The sequence below is a fragment of the Podarcis raffonei genome, chromosome 1 (genome assembly GCF_027172205.1).
Source record: "Podarcis raffonei isolate rPodRaf1 chromosome 1, rPodRaf1.pri, whole genome shotgun sequence".
NCBI classification, from domain to species: Eukaryota; Metazoa; Chordata; class Lepidosauria; order Squamata; family Lacertidae; genus Podarcis; species Podarcis raffonei.
In genome coordinates, this window is record NC_070602.1 from 117,575,924 (window position 1) to 117,594,711 (window position 18,788).

At 43.5% G+C, this 18,788-nt stretch overlaps 1 protein-coding gene across 1 annotated transcript; it reads right to left on the bottom strand.

The window, feature by feature from the left end:
- Nucleotides 1-1,678: 1,678 nt before the first annotated feature.
- Nucleotides 1,679-18,636, bottom strand: LOC128398527 (plasma membrane ascorbate-dependent reductase CYBRD1). The gene is made up of 4 exons (XM_053359735.1): nucleotides 18,325-18,636; nucleotides 9,684-9,892; nucleotides 3,753-3,907; nucleotides 1,679-3,652 (listed from the first exon to the last, which is right to left on the bottom strand). The coding sequence occupies exons 1-4, from the start codon at nucleotides 18,509-18,511 to the stop codon at nucleotides 3,352-3,354; spliced, it is 852 nt and encodes a 283-aa protein (XP_053215710.1). The 5' UTR covers nucleotides 18,512-18,636; the 3' UTR covers nucleotides 1,679-3,351.
- Between the last annotated feature and the right edge of the window lie 152 nt (nucleotides 18,637-18,788).

Below are 18,788 nucleotides of genomic sequence, written 5' to 3' on the forward strand. Positions count from 1 at the left end.
CGCCGCCACCCCCCAAGCAGCATGGAGACTGATTTAGAAAGCTTTTCATTTCAGTTTTAGTCTACCACAGTTTGCCTGTGGTTACCGCTAATTGTTTTGAACAAACCAGCTTCAAACCACTGCTTGAACTGCTAACTGACCACAGTGTTAACAGCAACTGGTCACAGTAAGTGCCAGGAGCAACTGTAGCTAGCAAAAAATAAAGTAAAAACACCAGTTACTTTTCCCATTGTGTGGAAGGAGCGGAGTGTGTGTGCCGGAGACCTGCTGTAGTTCATACACATCACACCAAGCCATGTTACTTGCATGCTATATTTAAAAGCTGCCTCAAATGCAGCTTGACGATTCATACCCCCAACATAATGGGACTACATAATACCCCGAACGTAAGACTTCATAACTTTTATTGCAATATAAAAAAAGGAATGTTAACAAAACATTTGCCCCCCTTTTGCTCTGCAAAATAAGCTCTGCAAATGGAATATATTCAAATGGATTTTTTAAAAAACACATCTTTGGTAATTAGGAAATTACAAAATATTTCCATTTCCTTCTATAAAGAGCTGGGTTATCATTACCAATATACACTGCTTATTCTTATTTACAATACTCTATGTATCTTCTTAAATATACTTAATGAGAAGCATACCTTCAGCTACTGATTTTATGAAATAAGGCAGCCATTGATATAATAAAAAACAATATTGCAGCCATATACGTTTTTCAAAATAACGAGGGCTAGCACAATACAACTTTCAACATTACAACTTTCAACATTTTTTGACACTGCCAGAGCTTACTAAACTATTGCACAGCTCGCTGAACAGGCATGAGATGGTATTAGGTTGGCCACAAACACCACACCGAATATTAACAGACTGATCTGTTCAGGAAGTTCACTTTTCAAAAGTTGATGATATGGAAGCTCATCATGATAGATGACCTGGGCTTACATATAAGCAGGAGAACCAAAGGAAATGAGAGTGTGAGAAAGAATATGGCCACACCCTCTATCACATGACATCCAACCACTGTCACATGCCATGGGGGCAAAGTGATTGTTAATGTATGCTAAGACTTCTCTCAGGCTCGCTTCCCACTGCATTGCTGCCTAGGGCTGCAGAAGGGCTTCTAGAACAGGCCATTCACAGAGGTTGTCCACTCTTTCCCCCAGTAGGCCTGGTCAGAAGATTGGCATGCACGTATCCAGCTTAGCTTCCGATCAGCTCTCTTCATTCACAGACAAGTGCTGATTTTCATTAGAATTCAGTAGAACAGGGTAGTACAAAGTATGAAAGCCTTTTCTTTACACAATGAAAACCAGCATGTTTCAGTTTTGAGCCAGAAAGGGGGGTCAAACAATACCAGAGAATTTTTATAACGAAGAGACACAAACAGCAGATTTGGCCCTGAAGGTCCGGTTGCAGTTTTCTGTAAAATCACATCAGCAGATACAGCGGTACCTCTGGTTGCGAACGGGATCCGTTCCGGAGCCCCGTTCGCAACCTGAGCAGAAGGCAACCTGCGCCTGCGGGTTGCGATTCGCCGCTTCTGCGCATGCACGTGACGTCATTTTGAGCGTCTGCGCATGCATGAGCGGCAAAACCCGGAAGTAACCCGTTACGTTACTTCTGGGTTGTTGCGGGACGCAACCTGAAAAGATTTAACCCGAAGCCTCTTTAACCCGAGGTATGACTGTACTGACAATTTACAACATATATGTACAACAGTCAACAAGCTTCCATAGATTTCCGGTTATATCCCAAGGCCCTAAGAAATCATTCCAGAATCACTACTTCTTTTGGGAAAATCTCAGCATAGTGCTTTCAGAATTGAAGCTAGCCCGAGATCTAAAAAATAACTGCTGAATATACTGCTTAGCATTACCTAGAGTCAAGCTGGCTTCCTTACATTTTACAAGATTATGTAACATTCCCTAATGTGTCCACGATAAAAGTTCCAATTTCAATTCCAGGGCCTTTTCTTTGTAACCTCCTTCCCTCCCCAGATCTCTTTGAAACTGCAGCTCTTATAAAGAAGACCCTTTAACAAACGATGCAACTATAAATAGCATCCAGCTCCTTAAATAAATAGCATTATGGTTTGTTTAGATGAATGAGGGTCCCGTCTCGTCAGATTGCTATTTGGCATATAAACGGAAAGTAGTTACTCGTCTGTGCGCTGTGCTAAATGAATTTATTCTAGAGAATTAGAATATCGACTGTAATAACGTGACCGTGGCGAGGGCTTTGTTTTTTTTGTAAAGTTACAAAGTGCAGGCTGTAAACTAAAGGTAAAATGCCTTTGCATAAAGTTTTCCTATAGCGAAAAGTGTGCAAAGCATGCCATCATTCTTCTTACAGTTATTGAACATTTCTACCAGTGCCTTTAAGAGGTCAATATTCCAAAGTCTTTTGAAGAGGACTGCTTTAGGATGCAATCCACCAACCTCTTAAGGAAACATCCTTCCACTTATATTGGATTTTTGTCCCACTGGAGTCACAGAAACAAGGGGACCATTTTAATCCAAACACGGTGGCTGAGCAACCTATATCAATTTCACACTGTTGTGCAGAAACACTCTTGGTAGCCGTACTTGATGGTCTATGCCCTCCAATACTGTTAGGGTGCCAATTATGTGGTTTCACGTGAGATGAAGTGTGCAATGTAAAAATAAAAAACCTAAACACCAAAGCTTGTGTGAAATCAAGGGATGGAGGAGTTAGATGTTGCCATGCCATTTGTGTAAGATAACCTAGAATGGCACAAACAGAACTCTGATTGCACTTCTGAGACTATGAGGCCCGATATGAGCAACACTCATAGGAAGATTGTAATCATTTTGGCAAATCTTTATGCAATGTCTGCCCCCCCAAACCTTTCCTCTCTTTCAATACCTGTGCTATCCTTCTCCTAATTGGTTTATATGCCATTTTTCTGGAGACCCTTCCGTTACAAACACCCTAACGTTTTATTTGTTTTAGTGATAACATTGTCGTGGCGATGGTTTTAGGATCTGCTCACCCCCGAAATATGGGAAGGAATGGAACACCACACTGGCAAGCTGCTCCTCAAAGAGATTTGCCAGCAGCTCAAGACAACAGGCCTTGTACCAGCAGAAAACTGACACGCTTCATTCCAGCCCCATGTCGATGAAAAGTTACATTCAGAACAACTGACCAATAAACACGAGTTCTTCTAGAATCAAAGTCCTTGCCGCCTCGTCATCAATGAATGTCCCCGTAGCAATAAGCAAGCAATGTATATTGTGTTGTTGCACAGCTAAAGAGGCGAGGGAGAAAAATAGCCCTTTTGGTATTGAGAGATGTACGGCTGTAGCATCCAAAACCTTCACATGGTTGACCTCTGACCAGCTTCGTCCAGTTTCAGATTGCGTTTCCTGGCTGCCTCGCTGTTGAACTCCACGTCAGACTTCTCCGCGTTGCTGCAGTCCGTCATAGTCGATCCCTCTTTGTCAAGCGTTCCTCCGTTTCGGTGGGAGATTTTCAAATCCGGCTCCTGCGGGCGCTTCCAGTGGGGCCTTGTTGCCATCCACAAAACAACAGCACCAAAGACCAAGATCAGAACACCAAGAACGTTGACAAAGATGGCCTCTGGGGGAGAATCTTTATATTGATATCCAGGGCTCGATCTGGAAAAAGAAAGCTGTTATAAGAGCAGCACTCGAGACCAAACAAGAAAAACACCAATAACTTTTTTAATTTACGGCGACGTAAATAAAAAATACTTACAAAGCAAAAATAAGTTTTTCTGTGAATCCCATGAGGGCTGTCGCAATCACCGTTCCAAAGATTAGAAGGCCAAAATAAGCATGAACTGGCATCAGGGTTGCCCGAAGAGAACCGGGAGCAAAGGGAAGCAGGAAGACAGCAACACCTAGAACAAGCTACACAGAAAGAGCAAGTTATTTTACTGGTATATGTTGTTTAAACACAAACACAAGGACTAAAATAACTACTGCACCAGAATGGGAAATGATGTACCTCACTTATGCCTCACTCCCCCCCCCCCCGAAATTCTGACTGTGAAAAGTTGAAAGCGTGGCTTAAATTTGTGACCTTACAAAAATGGGCTTTTACGATATTGCTGCTGAAACAGACATACGGTAAAACGGAACAGGTGTGAGTGCCTGCAGAATTTTAAGCAAGTGGCTTATATTAGGGCATGGGTAGGCAAACTAAGGCCCGGGGGCTGGATCCGGCCCAATAGCCTTCTCAATCTGGCCTGTGGACGGTCCAGGAATCAGCATGTTTTTCCATGAGTAGAATGTGTCCTTTTATTTAAAATGCATCTCTTGGTTATTTGTGGGGCCTGCCTAGTGTTTTTACATGAATAGAATGTGTGCTTTTATTTAAAATGCATCTCTGGGTTATTTGTTGGGCATAGGAATTCGTTCATTCCCCCCTCCCATTAGTCCACCCCCCCAAGGTCTGAGGGACAGTGGACTGGACCCCTGCTGAAAAAGTTTGCTGACCCCTGTATTAGGGCATTGTCTTTCTCTCCCCCCCCTTTTAATTTTAAAGGTGCGGCTTATATTTGGGTGCGGCTTATATTTGGATCAATACAGTAATTGTAAACCTGAAAACTAAAAATAAATAAATAAAAATTAAGGAAAAGTATTGAAGCAGCCATGATGTATTCTCTCGGAGCACACCCAGTCACATGTTCAAGATAAGTCCCCGTTTGGCTTAGCCTTCCATGCTAACTCAGCCAAGGAGTCCTGTGGCGCTTTAAAGAATATCCAATTAATTGCGGCATAAATTTCCGTGGGCCAGAGCCTACTGAGATGCATAAACTGTCAAACACACATGCAATACAGACAGAAGCCAAGAGGAGGATGCTGTTAAAACCTGGAGCCAGAAGTCCAAGCGATGCAAAGCAGAGTTATGCCCTCTTGCCTTGTAGAGCAGAAAAGCAAACGAGAACCAGACAGGAGGGTAAAATATCACATTAGGAGTGGGTGTGACTGTGACTCATTTCCAAGTCTTTCTTTTTAATGAACAGGCAAAGCAAGATGAACAGCGCAAAAGAGGGACAATAATTTTCGGTAGTGAGCTGGCCGCTCCCGGTCCTACGTCTGATGGAATTCACCTGTTCCCTAGTCTGCCTATAAACACTACAAGGAAGAAGGACAGAAGCAGAGCAGCAAGCTAAGGTCTATATTTCCTATAACTTGATTATTTTTTTTTAAAATATTTTTATTCAAGAATTTTTCCATATAAACATAACATACATAAACATACAAAGACAAAAACAAAACAAAAAACATGTACCATTTCATATCCTAATTTCTTATACCTTCCTTCCCCGACTTCCTCATGCCTCCCTTTTCTGTATTCCAAATTCTTATCAATTACTCAGCAAATCTTCCCTTATTTTAATTTAAGTTTAAGCTAATCTTCCTTATTCTCCTTGTCTTAACCATTACTAATAGTAACCGTTTACTATTGATTTTTTAAAACCTCTCCTCCAGGCTGTTTCATCACATGTGATAAAAATGTTCTAAGCCCAACAACTACTGGAATATGTTTTGGAAGCTGTAATGGAAATATAATGCTCCCCATAATTACCGTATTTTTCGCCCTAGAGGATGCACTTTCCCCCCTCCAAAAATGAAGGGGAAATGTGTGTGCGTCCTATGGGGCGAATGTAGGCTTTCGCTGAAGCCTGGAGAGCGAGAGGGGTCGGTGCGCACCGACCCCTCTCGCTCTCCAGGCTTCAGGAAGCTATCCGCAAGCCTTGGGAGCCTGCGGGAGTTCCCGCCAGGGGCCCTCACACGGCTTGCGGAGAGCTGCCTGCATCCCGAAGCCTGGGGCGCGCAGCGGAGCACACCCGGGCTTCGGGCAGCTCTCCGCAAGCCTGGGGAGACCAGCGCGACGTCGCGCCGAGCTCCCTAGGCTTGCGGATAGCAGCTTGTTCTGGGAGCTGGGGTCGGGGCAAGCTCAGGCTGCGCCTGCGGGGGAAATAATTTTTTTTCTTTATTTCCCGCCCCCCCAAAAAAACTAGGTGCGCCCTATGGGCCGGTGCGCCCTATGGGGCGAAAAATATGGTATATTAAAGGGATTTATTATTACTATTATGGTTTATGAATCGCCTTTCATATATATTTTGACAATATTTACAATCATGAAATAGAAACACACACACCTAAAAGTAGATTTAAACACAATACAAACCATCATCCAAGCAAGAAAGAGACCCAATTCCCAACCTGGCCAAAAAAGCATTTTTTTAAAAAAAACCACACATTTAAGTTGTTTCTGGAAATTGCTAGTAGCGGAGACCTGCTATATCTCAACAAGGCTGCTGCTCCACAAATGGGCAGGCAAAAGTAGGGGTATTAATTATAATTATTATTTATTATTTATACTCCACCCACCTGGCTGGGTTTCCCCAGCCACTCTGGGCGGCTCCCAGCAGAATATTAAAAACACGCTAAAACATCAAACATTAAAAACTTCCCTAAACAGGGCTGCCTTCAGATGTCTTCTAAAAGTCAGGTAGTTGTTTATTTCCTCGACATCTGATGTAAAGGACGATAGGGAAGAAATATTTAATGTAGTTTTCTTAGCTGTACTTTTATGTGGAAGGCACTGAAAACCTCTAGACCAAACAGTGACCATATCCAGAAACAGATTTAACTTATCTAAATAGTGATTAAATAAAGGCGAAAGTAATGCTTAAGCTCATTAAAACTATATCGTTTAAAACCAGAGCTCTTAACTTGTTGGCAAAATATCGCCATCATGTATGGAGCTAAGGTTGCATATTTCTGAAAATGCTACATGTTCACTTTAAATGCTCATCACCTTACACAACAGAGAAGATGAGGTCATTTCAAGATATTAAAGAAAACAAAAACATATTTATATATATTTTTTAAGGTAGGGTTAAGGATTGTCTGCCTAAGAACCAACTGCTCTGTTTCTTACTATTCTGATACGTTGTTTAGCAAGCATGAAATGAGGGCATGTTATTTATCGATGGGTTACTTTGCTCGTCCCAACTGTCTTGAAACGTCTCCCTAAGCAAATAAACGAAGCCCTTGTCAGCTAAAATCCAAGCCAGTGCATTCCTAGTGTGCACCTCCAAACCAAAGAGCCGGCCGCAACACAAGCAAGCTGGGCACTCATCCATGGAGCTGACAGACCAGTTTTGAGTGGGCACAAAGAGTGAGCGCTTTCATCCTCAAAGTAAGTCCCATCACACAGGTGCTCTGGCAAACAACGTGGAGGCGGGGGGACGGGACACAAAATGGTGCTACTCACTGTGTTGCATTCACTCTGTGGATTAGGCTGAGACCCTACCTGCCCGCAGACTGTCTCGCCAGAGTGGTGCATGCTCTAGTTATCTCTTGCTTGGACTACTGCAATGCGCTCTATGTGGGGCTACCTTTGAAGGTGACCCGGAAACTACAACTAATCCAGAATGCGGCAGCTAGACTGGTGACTGGGAGCGGCCACCGAGACCATGTAACACCGGTCCTGAAAGACCTACACTGGCTCCCAGTACGTTTCCAAGCACAATTCAAAGTGTTGGTGCTGACCTTTAAAGCTCTAAACGGCCTCAGTCCAGTATACCTGAAGGAGTGTCTCCACCTCCATCGTTCTGCCTGGACACTGAGGTCCAGCGCCGAGGGCCTTCTGGCGGTCCCCTCACTGCAAAAAGCCAAGTTACAGAGAACCAGGCAGAGGGCCTTCTCGGTAGTGGCACCCGCCCTGTGGAATGCCCTCCCACCAGATGTCAAAGAGAAAAATAACCACCAAACTTTTAGAAGACATCTGAAAGCAGCCCTGTTTAGGGAAGCTTTTAATGTTTAATAGGTTATTGTATTTTAGTGTTTTGTTGGAAGCCGCCCAGAGTGGCTGGGAAAACCCAGCCAGATGGGCGGGGTATAAATAAAAAATTTATTATTATTATTATTATTATTATTATTATTATTATTATTATTATTATTATTATCCCGCCTTTCTCCCAGAACCAGGACTCAAGGCGGCTTACAAAAATTAAAGCAAACATGAATAAAATGCAGAAAGCTAATAACATATATAAAAGCTGATGCTTAAAAAGGATTTAAAATATAGCAAAGTTAAACGGATATAAAAACAAACCCATTAAAATACGGATAAAAACAGCACAGCACTCTTAAAAGCCCCTTCCTTAAAAGCCGCCAGTTCCCAATACCCTGCAGAAATAAAACAGTCTTCACCTGCAGGTGGAAGGAAAAGGAGCCAGTCTTAAGAAGGGAGTTCCAAAGGATGAGGAAACGCAGTGCTGCTGAGCTCTTATCTTTTGTGAACAGCGGCGTCAGGCAACTTTACCTAATAGCCGGAATTGATTCAGGCCGCATCAATATTTGAGGCTTACTTCAGAATCTCAGTGGCTATCTTGTGTCCAGGCCCCCACTGCTTTCTAAGCTCCTACCATTGGGTTTCCCTTCTCACCTTTCAAGTGTTCCTGAAGAATTTCTATTATATGGGAGCTTTAGAATAAGGGTGGGGGTCCTCTGGTAGATCGGCAGGGCATCCAAAGGGCATCTCCTATTATCCCTGAAAATGCTGGCCGAGGCTGAAGGAATCTGTATCCCAACACCGACTAGAGGGCCACAGGCTCCCTGTTCCTGCTGCAGAGCTTCACACTGAATCTAACATTTCTCTTCCTTCGTCTACCATTTTAAAGAACCATTCTGTTATGTACTGAGTTGAATAGGATCCAAAATGCAGCAGTCTGATTGGTCCTAGAACAATAGGATTCAGAATGCAGCAGTCTGATTGGTCCACAGGAGCCACGCAATCCAGCTCCAGGTGGAAGTGAATCTGCAACCTGATTGGCCTACAGGAGAACCCCGGAATTAGCCAATCACATGGGGCCATTGTGTAAATAATGTATATAAAGCAGACATTCTGGGGGAACTTCCATTCCTCCTCACCACTATGAGCTGAATAAAGAGCATGAAATCCACCCTCGACTCCGAGTATATTTCACATTCTAAACCACCTCAGGTACGGTCTTTTATGAAATACACCTAGTGTCATCCATAATGAGGTGGAGGAAGGGGAAACTTTTTGAACCCAGGGCAGATTTTTACTTTTGAAAGGCAAAGGAATCGCGAACGTTTGAACAGGAACCCACACAATGACTTTGCATAAAATCTATTTTTACCCTGCATACAGAATGCTGTTTCCTCTTTAGCATGGTGGCTTAGTACTTGGAAATCATTTTGATGCCCCCCTCCCCCGAAAAGACTAAAATGGATAGATTTTTTTATCTTGTTTTTCCTATTCAATGGCATCCTGTGGTGTCAATTCCAAGATGCTGGCAAACTATTTCTTTCTCCCACCCCCCTAGCCCAGGTGTTGCTTGATTACCAGGGGAAAAGCATTCTTTTTTTTAAAAAAAAGTGCTTGAAATGAATGAATTTGTATACTGAGAATCTAGCCTGCATAAAGAAAACTTGCACTTTTTTACATAATCTATTCTGCTTAAAATGAACAGTTTGGCTTACCTGCCTACAAACTGTTGCATTTTTGTAGTAAATACAAAGTGCCCAATTAAAGCGATTCAAACAGAGGCCGTTCAGCTGTGCAAACATACTCTTAATAAAGATAAGACAGAACAACTTATTCCACCTCTTTAAGTGCCGTTTATAAACGGTGTCTAACCTGCAGAGCATAACAAATGACAGCAGTCAGTCCGATCCAGCTGTGCAGACTGTACATGTTGGGAATACTCTTGGCATTGTGGAAATCCCAAACAGCCACCAGAGCAATAACTGCAAGCACCAGAGCGATGGTATTTAACCCAGCATGGATTAATTTCATCAGGAATTTGCTGCATTTCCAGGTCCACGGTAACCGGTACACAATGATTGCTAGAGGTGGAGAAAGAAAGAGAAGAGTTCAGAATTTTTTAGAAAACTAATTTCTCTTCCCAGAATGTTAAAGGCCGTTCTCGTGTTATTCAAATTGTACCTATCAGCTTTTGAGGATTTAGCTAGGGACGCCTGGCTCAAGAAGTTGCTCCCTCTTCGAAAGCCAAAACTTGCTCAAGAGGAGAACCAGATTTTCACGTGGCACAGTATGAGATTCCTGTGATAAAGATAAAGGTAAAGGGACCCCTGACCATTAGGTCCAGTCGTGGCTGACTCTGGGGTTGCGGCACTCATCTCACTTTATTGGCCGAGGGAGCCGGCGTACAGCTTCTGGGTCATGCGGCCAGCATGACTAAGCCGCCTCTGGAGAACCAGAGCAGCGCACGGAGCGGTACCTATTTATCTACTTGCACTTTGACATGCTTTTGAACTGCTAGGTTGGCAGGAGCAGGGACCGAGCAACGGGAGCTCACCCCGTCATGGGGATTCGAACCGCCGACCTTCTGATCAGCAAGTCCTACACTCTGTGGTTTAACCCACAGCGCCACCCGCATCCCAACATTCCTGTGATGCTTCCTGCTAAACAAGCCACGTTATGCAGCAATGGAGCATGCCAAGCTGAAACGTCACTTCTCCTTAACTTTGGCCCATTCCTTCCGTGATGCCACTAACTCTTTTAACTCCAAAAATGGGGAATTCCCTGATCATTGGGCCACACTGGCTGAGGCTGAAAGAAGCTGGGAGTCCAGCAACATCTGAGAAGCTTCCCATCCCTGCTTTACACTCTTTTCGGGCAACACCTCTGCCGGGAAACTTTTTTTTTAAAAAAAGATGTTTTTCCCTACCATCTTCCCTCAGGACATTTCTCCCAAACATGCATTTGTACCTAGTTTACCAGAGCAATTGTTAATAGTTCCCCCCACATGATTCTGAATGTTGCCAAGGTGAGTCGATTTATATACATGATGGCTTACATCAAGTTTCCTCAGAAACTTTATTTTGCTTTGTTTCCCTGTGCATTAGATGATAATGATAATGATGATGATGATGATGATAATAATAATAATAATAATAATAATAATAATAATAATAATTTATTTATAACCCACCCATCTGGCAGGGTTTCCCCAACCACTCTGGGCGGCTTCCAACAAAATATTAAAATACAACGGTCTGTTAAACAAGCTTCCCTAAACAGGGCTGCCTTCAGATGTCTCCTAAAATCTGGTAGTTGTTTATTTCCTTGACATCTGGTGGGAGGGTGTTCCAGAGGCCGGGTGCCACTACCGTGAAGGCCTGGTTCCCTGTAACTTGACTTCTCGCAGTGAGGGAACCATTAGAAGGCCCTCAGCACTGGACCTCAGTGTACGGGCTGAACGATGGGGGTGGAGACGCTCCTTCAGGTATACTGAAGCTATTAAACAGCACATGGACCTATTTGCAGAAACAACTTGTTCCCTTTGCTTGTCCCTCCTTTTTCCAGGGTTCTAGGCTAGCTTCCCTTCCCCTTTTCTTAAATTTCACGTTTGCACAACAGAGATTACAGATGTCTGCAAATACGCCTTTGCCCTGCCACATGATTTCCACCCTCTTCCCCACGGTCGTGCTATAATCATGTAGCAGATTACATCTGTATCAGCATGGCTAATGCTGACCAGGTTCCCCCAGAGCCAGGATTTGCATGCCAAAGGCTGATTTCAAAGGCAATCTTGCTTGTTGACAATGTAGACCAAAGCACAAGAAAAGGAAACAGTACATAAACCCAACACTCCTGTTCTCTTAACCATGGTTTGGAGATCAGGAATGCTGCATCTGCATCAAACCGATGCGGATTGTTGTGTCTGCATCATGCAGGGTGGGGAGGGGTATGGTTTTCATTCAATTGTTTCAGCAGTGTTGCTCTTCAACCCCACATCCTATGGTCAGAATTGCTGGACAAGTCGATGCCTTACAGAAGCACTTTCCAAACTGCGTGTCACGACGCGTTGGTGTGTCGGCTGCAGTGTGTAGCACTAATAATAATAATAATAATAATAATAATAATAATAATAATAATAATAATATATTATACCCTGCCCATCTGGCTGGGTTTCCCCAGTCACTCTGGGCAGCTCCCAACAAAATATTAAAAACACGATAAAACATTAAAATCTTCCCTAAACAGGGCTGCCTTCAGATTTCTTCCAGCTCCTCCCAGGGCTGGAAAGGGGTTAGTTCAACCTCTGGTTTGCTAGTAAAACTGAATTACAGTGGTACCTCAGGTTAAGTACTTAATTCGTTCCGGAGGTCCGTTCTTAACCTGAAGCACCACTTTAGCTAATGGGGCCTCCTGCTGCCCCCGGAGCACGATTTTTGTTCTCATCCTGAAGCAAAGTTCTTAACCCGAGGTACTATTTCTGGGTTAGCGGAGTCTGTAACCTGAAGCGTCTGTAACCTGAAGCGTATGTAACCCGAGGTACCACTGTACTGTGTCGTGAAATGATGCATGTCTAAAAAGTGTGTGCTCAGCATGAAAAGTTGAGAAAGCTCTTCTTCGGCAGAAGTAGATTGGAAAAAATTTAAGGACTATTTACAGAAATATTGTAAAATTAAGGAATGCTGAATGATGTTGGATTGAAATTGAGTGGTTTCTAGCTGTAATGATATAAAGGAACATGGATGAAAAAAAGGGTTTGGATAGAAAATAAGGTGATATTATAAGCTGTAATGCTTTAAGTTAAGAATTTGCTGAACAAATAATCTGAAATGGAATACAAGAAGGGGAGGTATGAGGAGGTCAGAGAAATTTGTTATTGAAAAGTATGCTTTATGAAATATATGTTTTTTTTTAATCTCTTTGTTTGTTTTTTGTTTGTATAAAAAATTGGAAACTTTAATAAATATCTTTTTTTATAAAAAAAAAGAGAGAGAAAGCTCTGCCTTACAGGTTTTGGGATGATCCCAGGTCCCAGTCATTCAGGCCAGTCAGTTGTTTGATTCAGCTCACAGGTCCTTTGGGGACAGATCCACAGTCCCCAAGCATATTAAAGCATAGTCATAGAATCAAAGAATTGTAGAGTTGGAAGAGATCACAAGGATCCTCTAGTCCAACTCCCTGAAATCCAGGAATCTCTTGCCCAATGTAAGGGCTCAAACCCTCAACTCTGAGATTCAGTTTTTCATGCTCTACCGACTGACTGAGCTACTCAATGCATATTGAAAGCACATGAGTTCCCCCAAATAATTCTGGATACTGTCGTTTGTTAAAGGTGTTGGAAATAGCTCTGTGAGGGGGAAACTACAGTTCCTGGAATTTTGGGGGAGAAGACATGCTTCAAATGTGCATAGAATATGATTTAAATGTGGCTAGCAGTGTGGTAAAGACAAAAAAAAAAAACCCCTAACCTTCCTACAACTTTATTATCTATAGTTCCTTGGAGGCAGAGGCAACTGAGATTTCCTGAAGTGGCATGTCAGTGTAGAAAGACTAAACCCAATCCATTTTCCCCACTCTTCTCCAGTCACCTGGCCAGGAAAAAGCCAGTTCAGGAAGAAGGGGTGAACACAGCAGTTGCTTGCTATGAACAACATCACCTTTAAGGCTCTATAGCCTTATAAAACATTCTAATTTATGTACAGTGCATGCCAAGGTCTACACATCCACTACATAAGTCATAAAGAAAACTCTGTTCCTAAATGGAATGTCCTGGAACTGGAACCAATGTATATTTCCCTATGCTATAGGAAGCACAATATTGACATTTGAAGACGTCGTTTTTTCAAGTTAACTGTACACAACCTTTCTGCAATTTCACAGCTTTTTCTTCCACCCCTCCAAGGAGTTGAAGAAAAGCACATTCAGACTGGAAATATGGTAGCCTTGTTTTCAACAGGTTGAGGGAAAGAGCACCAGTTTAAACACAGAAGAACAAAGAAAATTCAGCTATTAAGTGCTTACATGCAGCTTCTCGTAGGAATGTTTGTATGCCAACAAGTCCTGTTGAGTCCAATGGGGCCTAATAAGCCTTTGGCAAGCAGGCACAGAGATGCTTAAAAAGTGTATCATAATTTTATTTTGGGGCAGGAAGAAGGCTGCACACAATTCTGTCCACGTAGCTCCCCCCCCCTTTCTTAGAAGCATTTTGGCTTCCTCTAATAAGAGCGTCAAATGCTAATAAAAACCTAGTCCTGTGACAGATCACATTCTTTTGTTCCTGGCACATCCACTTACAAACCACACAAATGGATTTGCACGTTGCAATTTTACGAGCACACGTATATTTTATATGCGTTCGTAAAAAGCTACGTTGTGTGAGCTGTTCCGCATTACTGTGCGTCTAACGCGACAGGTAATTCAGGTGAATGCAATTGCTAAAGCTGAAGAATAATGTGACCTAACCGCAGCAAGCTGGCTGAACTGAAAACAGACTGTTGCCAAAGAATGCGCATAGTTAAGTTCTTTCATTTGCCACATACCCTTCTGCTTTTCTACAACTCAATACTCCCTTTGTCTTCCCGCATTCTTGATAGGCATTCTTAGTCTTGTCAGGCTGTGCAAAGACTTCTCTCCCTTTACGTTAAGTATTTACTTCACTTCTGTCACACTGTCCTCTCGTACCCAAGTTATACCTTCTTTATGTCGCATCTTGTCAGTTTGCTTACCCAACTCCCCTCTGCACCTCAACACCGTTTTATTGACACATACAATGCAGCGATGGGTACCCAAATAAGAAATTTGAAATCAACATTAGGAAGCCAAGTGTTGCTCCCTCAAAAAGTGGGGGACCATGTAAAAAGGTGGGAATGTAAAAAGGTGAAATGCTTCTGGGAGATGATATATAATGAGTTGAAAAAAATGTTGAAATATACATTTATAAAGAAACCAGAAGCATTTCTATTGGGCATTGTGGGGAGTGACATAAACAGAAAGGAATGTAAACTCTTTTTATATGCAATAACAGCAGCAAGAACATTATTGGCCCAAAAATTGAAGCAAGAAGAGTTACCGACGATTGAAGAACGGAGGATGAAGTTAATGGACTATGCAGAATTAGATAAACTAACAGGAAGGATTCGAAATTCACGGAAGACTGGAGTAAATTTATTGACTATTTTAAAAGTAATTGTGAAGAACAGACGACGTTTGTAGGGTTGCAAGAAGTTTTGTGAGGTGTATTATTAGAAGTATTGTAAAAATGGACAAGGGGGAGGATGATTTGTTAAGAGATGTAAAGGAATATAAAGTTAAGAAATGCATAAGAAGTGGTTAAAATGGTGGATCATCTAAAAAGATTGTATAAGTGATAAGTTTTGTGGTACATTTTATAATTTATATGTTAAAATTAATAAAAAATATTATAAAAAAGAAAAAGAAAAAGTGGGGGACCAAAATAAAACGCAGTTGAGAAAAAAGAACTAACCATGAATAAGATTATTGTACTTCTTAATATCATCTCTGCTCCTCGTCTTACTTGCCACTTCCCTCTCAGCATCAATAGGGGGGTGGGAAAATCTTGGCTTTCCAAATGTTGTTGGGTTACAAATCCCATCATCTCTCACCACTGACCATGTTGGCTACAGCTGATGGGAACTCTAGTCTAACAAGCTCTAGAGACCAACAACTTCCCCCACCCCTGTTCTAAATAGTATACTGACATAGGGACGCAGGTGGCGCTATGGTCTAAACCACTGAGCCTCTTGGGCTTGCCAATCAGAAGGTCGGCGGTTCGAATCCCTGTCACGGAGTGAGCTCCTATTGCTCTGTCCCTGCTCCTGCCAACCTAGCAGCTCGAAAGCACACCAGTGCAAGTAGATAAATAGGTACTGCTGCGGCGGGAAGATAAACAGCGTTTCCGCAAGCTCTGGTTTCTGTTACGGTGTTCCGTTGCGCCTGAAGCAGTTTAGTCCTGCTGGCCACATGACTCAGAAAGCTGTCTGTGGACAAATGCCAGCTCCCTTGGCCTGAAAGCGAGATGAGCGCCACAACCCCAGTCACCTTTGACTGGACGGTTGTCCAGGGGTCCTTTACCTTAGTATATTGACATGCTGCACATTTTTAAGCTTAAGGTTGTAATTCTATACTGGATACATGTCTAAATATGTCTTAAGGTTGTAATTCTCGAGTAGACATGCAGTGTTACTGATAGCGTGCTGCATGAGGACAGCCTGTTTTTGGCCACAAATTTTGGCTGGGCAGGGGCAGGGGAGATAAAAAAACTTAAATACTTAAGAAGAGCCTGCTGGATCAGGCCAATGGCTGCCCCATCTAGACCAGTATCCTCCTCTCACAGTGGCCAACCAGGATACAACTGCAAGCAGGATACAACCCCAAGAGTAACCTCCCCTCCTGTGGTCTTCAGCAACGGCCATTGTTAAGTATTACTGCCTCCAACTGCTATTGCGAGCATAATAATCATGGCTAGTAGCCACAGATGGCCTTCCACTGCAATCCTTGCAAGCGTGCTGGATTGCGGAATGCGCTGGTCAAGGCTCGAGTTGTGTTAATTTTCTACCAACTGCACAATGCTCCCAAGGCAGCTATTATCATCTACAGCCTTGGGCTAAAATCTTAAGACAAATCTACTCAGATTAAGTCTTTGGGTATACATGTACCAATTTCCCACCTTAAAGGTTCATGACATTATTTTTCTTGCTCATGCACTATCCAGCTCAGTCATGGTAGATAAAATACCGCCCCCCCCCCACAAATTTACAACACGATGAAACAACTTAAGCAAAATCAAATCAATTCCCAAATGAAAAGAAAAATAAGGAGGCTCAAACATTCCAGTTTTCAGTTCACATCAAGTGAGTCAAACATCGGTAAACAGGAAGCGCAGATAATGTTAAGCCTTCCTGGCTTGACGGAATCCAGATGTGGTTGTGACCCTGCCACAAAAAATGCAGTCATGGGAGGGAGTGGGGGATAGAAGGCTTCTTCTTCTTCTTTGCTGCATGTTGTATAAGAAACTGATTGTGTAATTAAATAAGTGGACTACGCCTCAGAAGAATGCATTTTTGGAGCATTTTTGGAGCACACTGCTGGATCACATTTACTCAGAAATAAGTCAAGTATGTTTTGCACTGCACAGTTCTCTGGACAATGAATGCGTTCTGCATTCTCCCTTATCCCCCCCCGGGGGGGGAGTCAAGAATTCAGCAACATGGAATACTTAAAGAGCCCTGCGCTCTGGGACTGATCTGTGTGTTAACAATTCTGGCTGCGTGCAACAGAGCCGGCTTTCAAGAGCTTCAACTTGTTGCAGAAAAAGCAGAAGTAGTGGCAGCTGCGATCTTAATTTTGCTTAAGAAATTTAAGCTGCAATCCTGGCCAACCGAACGCAGCAAAACTGAAAAGTTATAAAACATAGTCTTCTGCAGCCGCAAGGAAACTCAGCAATCCCCATTCAGTTCAATGGAACTTCTTCTTCTTTGGTTTACTCTCAAGTCGCCACGCAGTCTTAGCGAGTGCACACTCGCTTTCTTTTTCTCTCTCCCCCCCCCCATTTTTAACACATTCATTGAAAATGCAAGTTCGTCTTTTCTCTTATTTTTGTCAATTTCCCGCCCCGTCCTCCATGGAGTTTTCGATTCTCCCCTTCTGAACTTTATAACCTCTATAATCGAATCCCTTCTGTTGTTCATAGCTCAAATCCTGCTCGCGAGTTCATCGTACTCCTAATAGTCCAAAACAAGGGCATCCATTCTTTCATAAAACACTCATCGTTAGAGGTGATCTCTGTTGGAAGCCGTCCAGAGCGGCTGGGGCAACTCAGTCAGATGGGTGGGGTACAAAAAACAACATTATTGCTGTTGTTGCTATTTGTCATCGCTCTTGATTTTGCTGTTAATTTCACCAGTTCTGCATAGCCATAGCCATCTGACTTATCCATTCTTCTTTCCTGGGAAGTTCTTCCTTGCCCAAAAAAGAACCCTAGCTGCTGTCGCTACACACCTAAACAACTTTCAATGCTTTCTAACGAGCCGCAGAAGTTTGGGGCAGCTGAGATGCAAGCAGCCCCGTTTCTCTCCATGTATAATTTTTATTAAATTTTCTGTTTTACAACTTAGAATGCTCATTTAGACATCCTTGAAATATCCGTGACTTCCCTTCTTCTCTTTCCGTGGTTCCTTTTCCGTATCATAAATCCCTGCGTATTTTACTAAACCATTCAGTATTCCATTCTTACATCCGTTCAAACTTCTTTTACACTGTTGACTTTATCTCAACGCTGCCAACGTTTTCAAGGGTACACAATTCCCCCCCACCACATATTCAAATAAACACTTTCCAAATAAGTTTAGAGAAGCACCCCCTCCCGCTTTCTCGACCCCCCCCCCACGCAGATTCGAGCCCCTTTTCTCCCCGCGCTTTCCCAACCCCCCGGTGCTTCTCCAAGAAGCGCGCAAAGCTCTGCCTCCGGGCACCGCGCCGCTTGCGCGCTTTTACGCACCGATCCCTTGCACGAAGACGAAGCCCGTGATGAGGAGCACCGGGTGCCAGTTGAACTCGGCGTTCCCCCCGTCCCAGGCGAGCCCCTCGCGGTAGTGCAGAACCCAGACGAGGGCGAAGACGACGGAGCAGAAGCCCAGCAGCAGCGCCAACGCCAGCAGCGCCAGAAAACACCAGTAGCCCTCCATCTTTCCCCCCGACGCCGTTACGCAGCACCGCGGGCTTCTTATAGACCCAAACAAACGCCACAGACGGGGCGGAGCTGCGCCGAGGCAGCTCCAGGCAGGCAGGCATGGCAGGCGGGACCTCCTGATTTCCTCCCCCTGGAGGGGAAGCGAGAGAAGAGGAATTCCGCCCGGGAGGATGGCGGAGGGGGAAGTCGGTTCCCCCCCCCCGTGGCTTTTTCTCCGCCCCCCTCGGGCAATCCGCTATACCCCAGTGGTCAAAATTGTGGAAACAATTTAG

Excerpts from the sequence above, each read along its gene's own strand:
- LOC128398527 (XM_053359735.1), bottom strand. The coding sequence starts at position 18,511 with ATGGAGGGCTACTGGTGTTTTCTGGCGCTGCTGGCGTTGGCGCTGCTG. Across the intron at positions 3,908-9,683 it reads TCATTTGTTATGCTCTGCAG|CTTGTTCTAGGTGTTGCTGT; the intron begins GTTAGACACCGT and ends CTTTCTGTGTAG. Across the intron at positions 3,653-3,752 it reads GAAAAACTTATTTTTGCTTT|ATCGAGCCCTGGATATCAAT; the intron begins GTAAGTATTTTT and ends TTCTTTTTCCAG.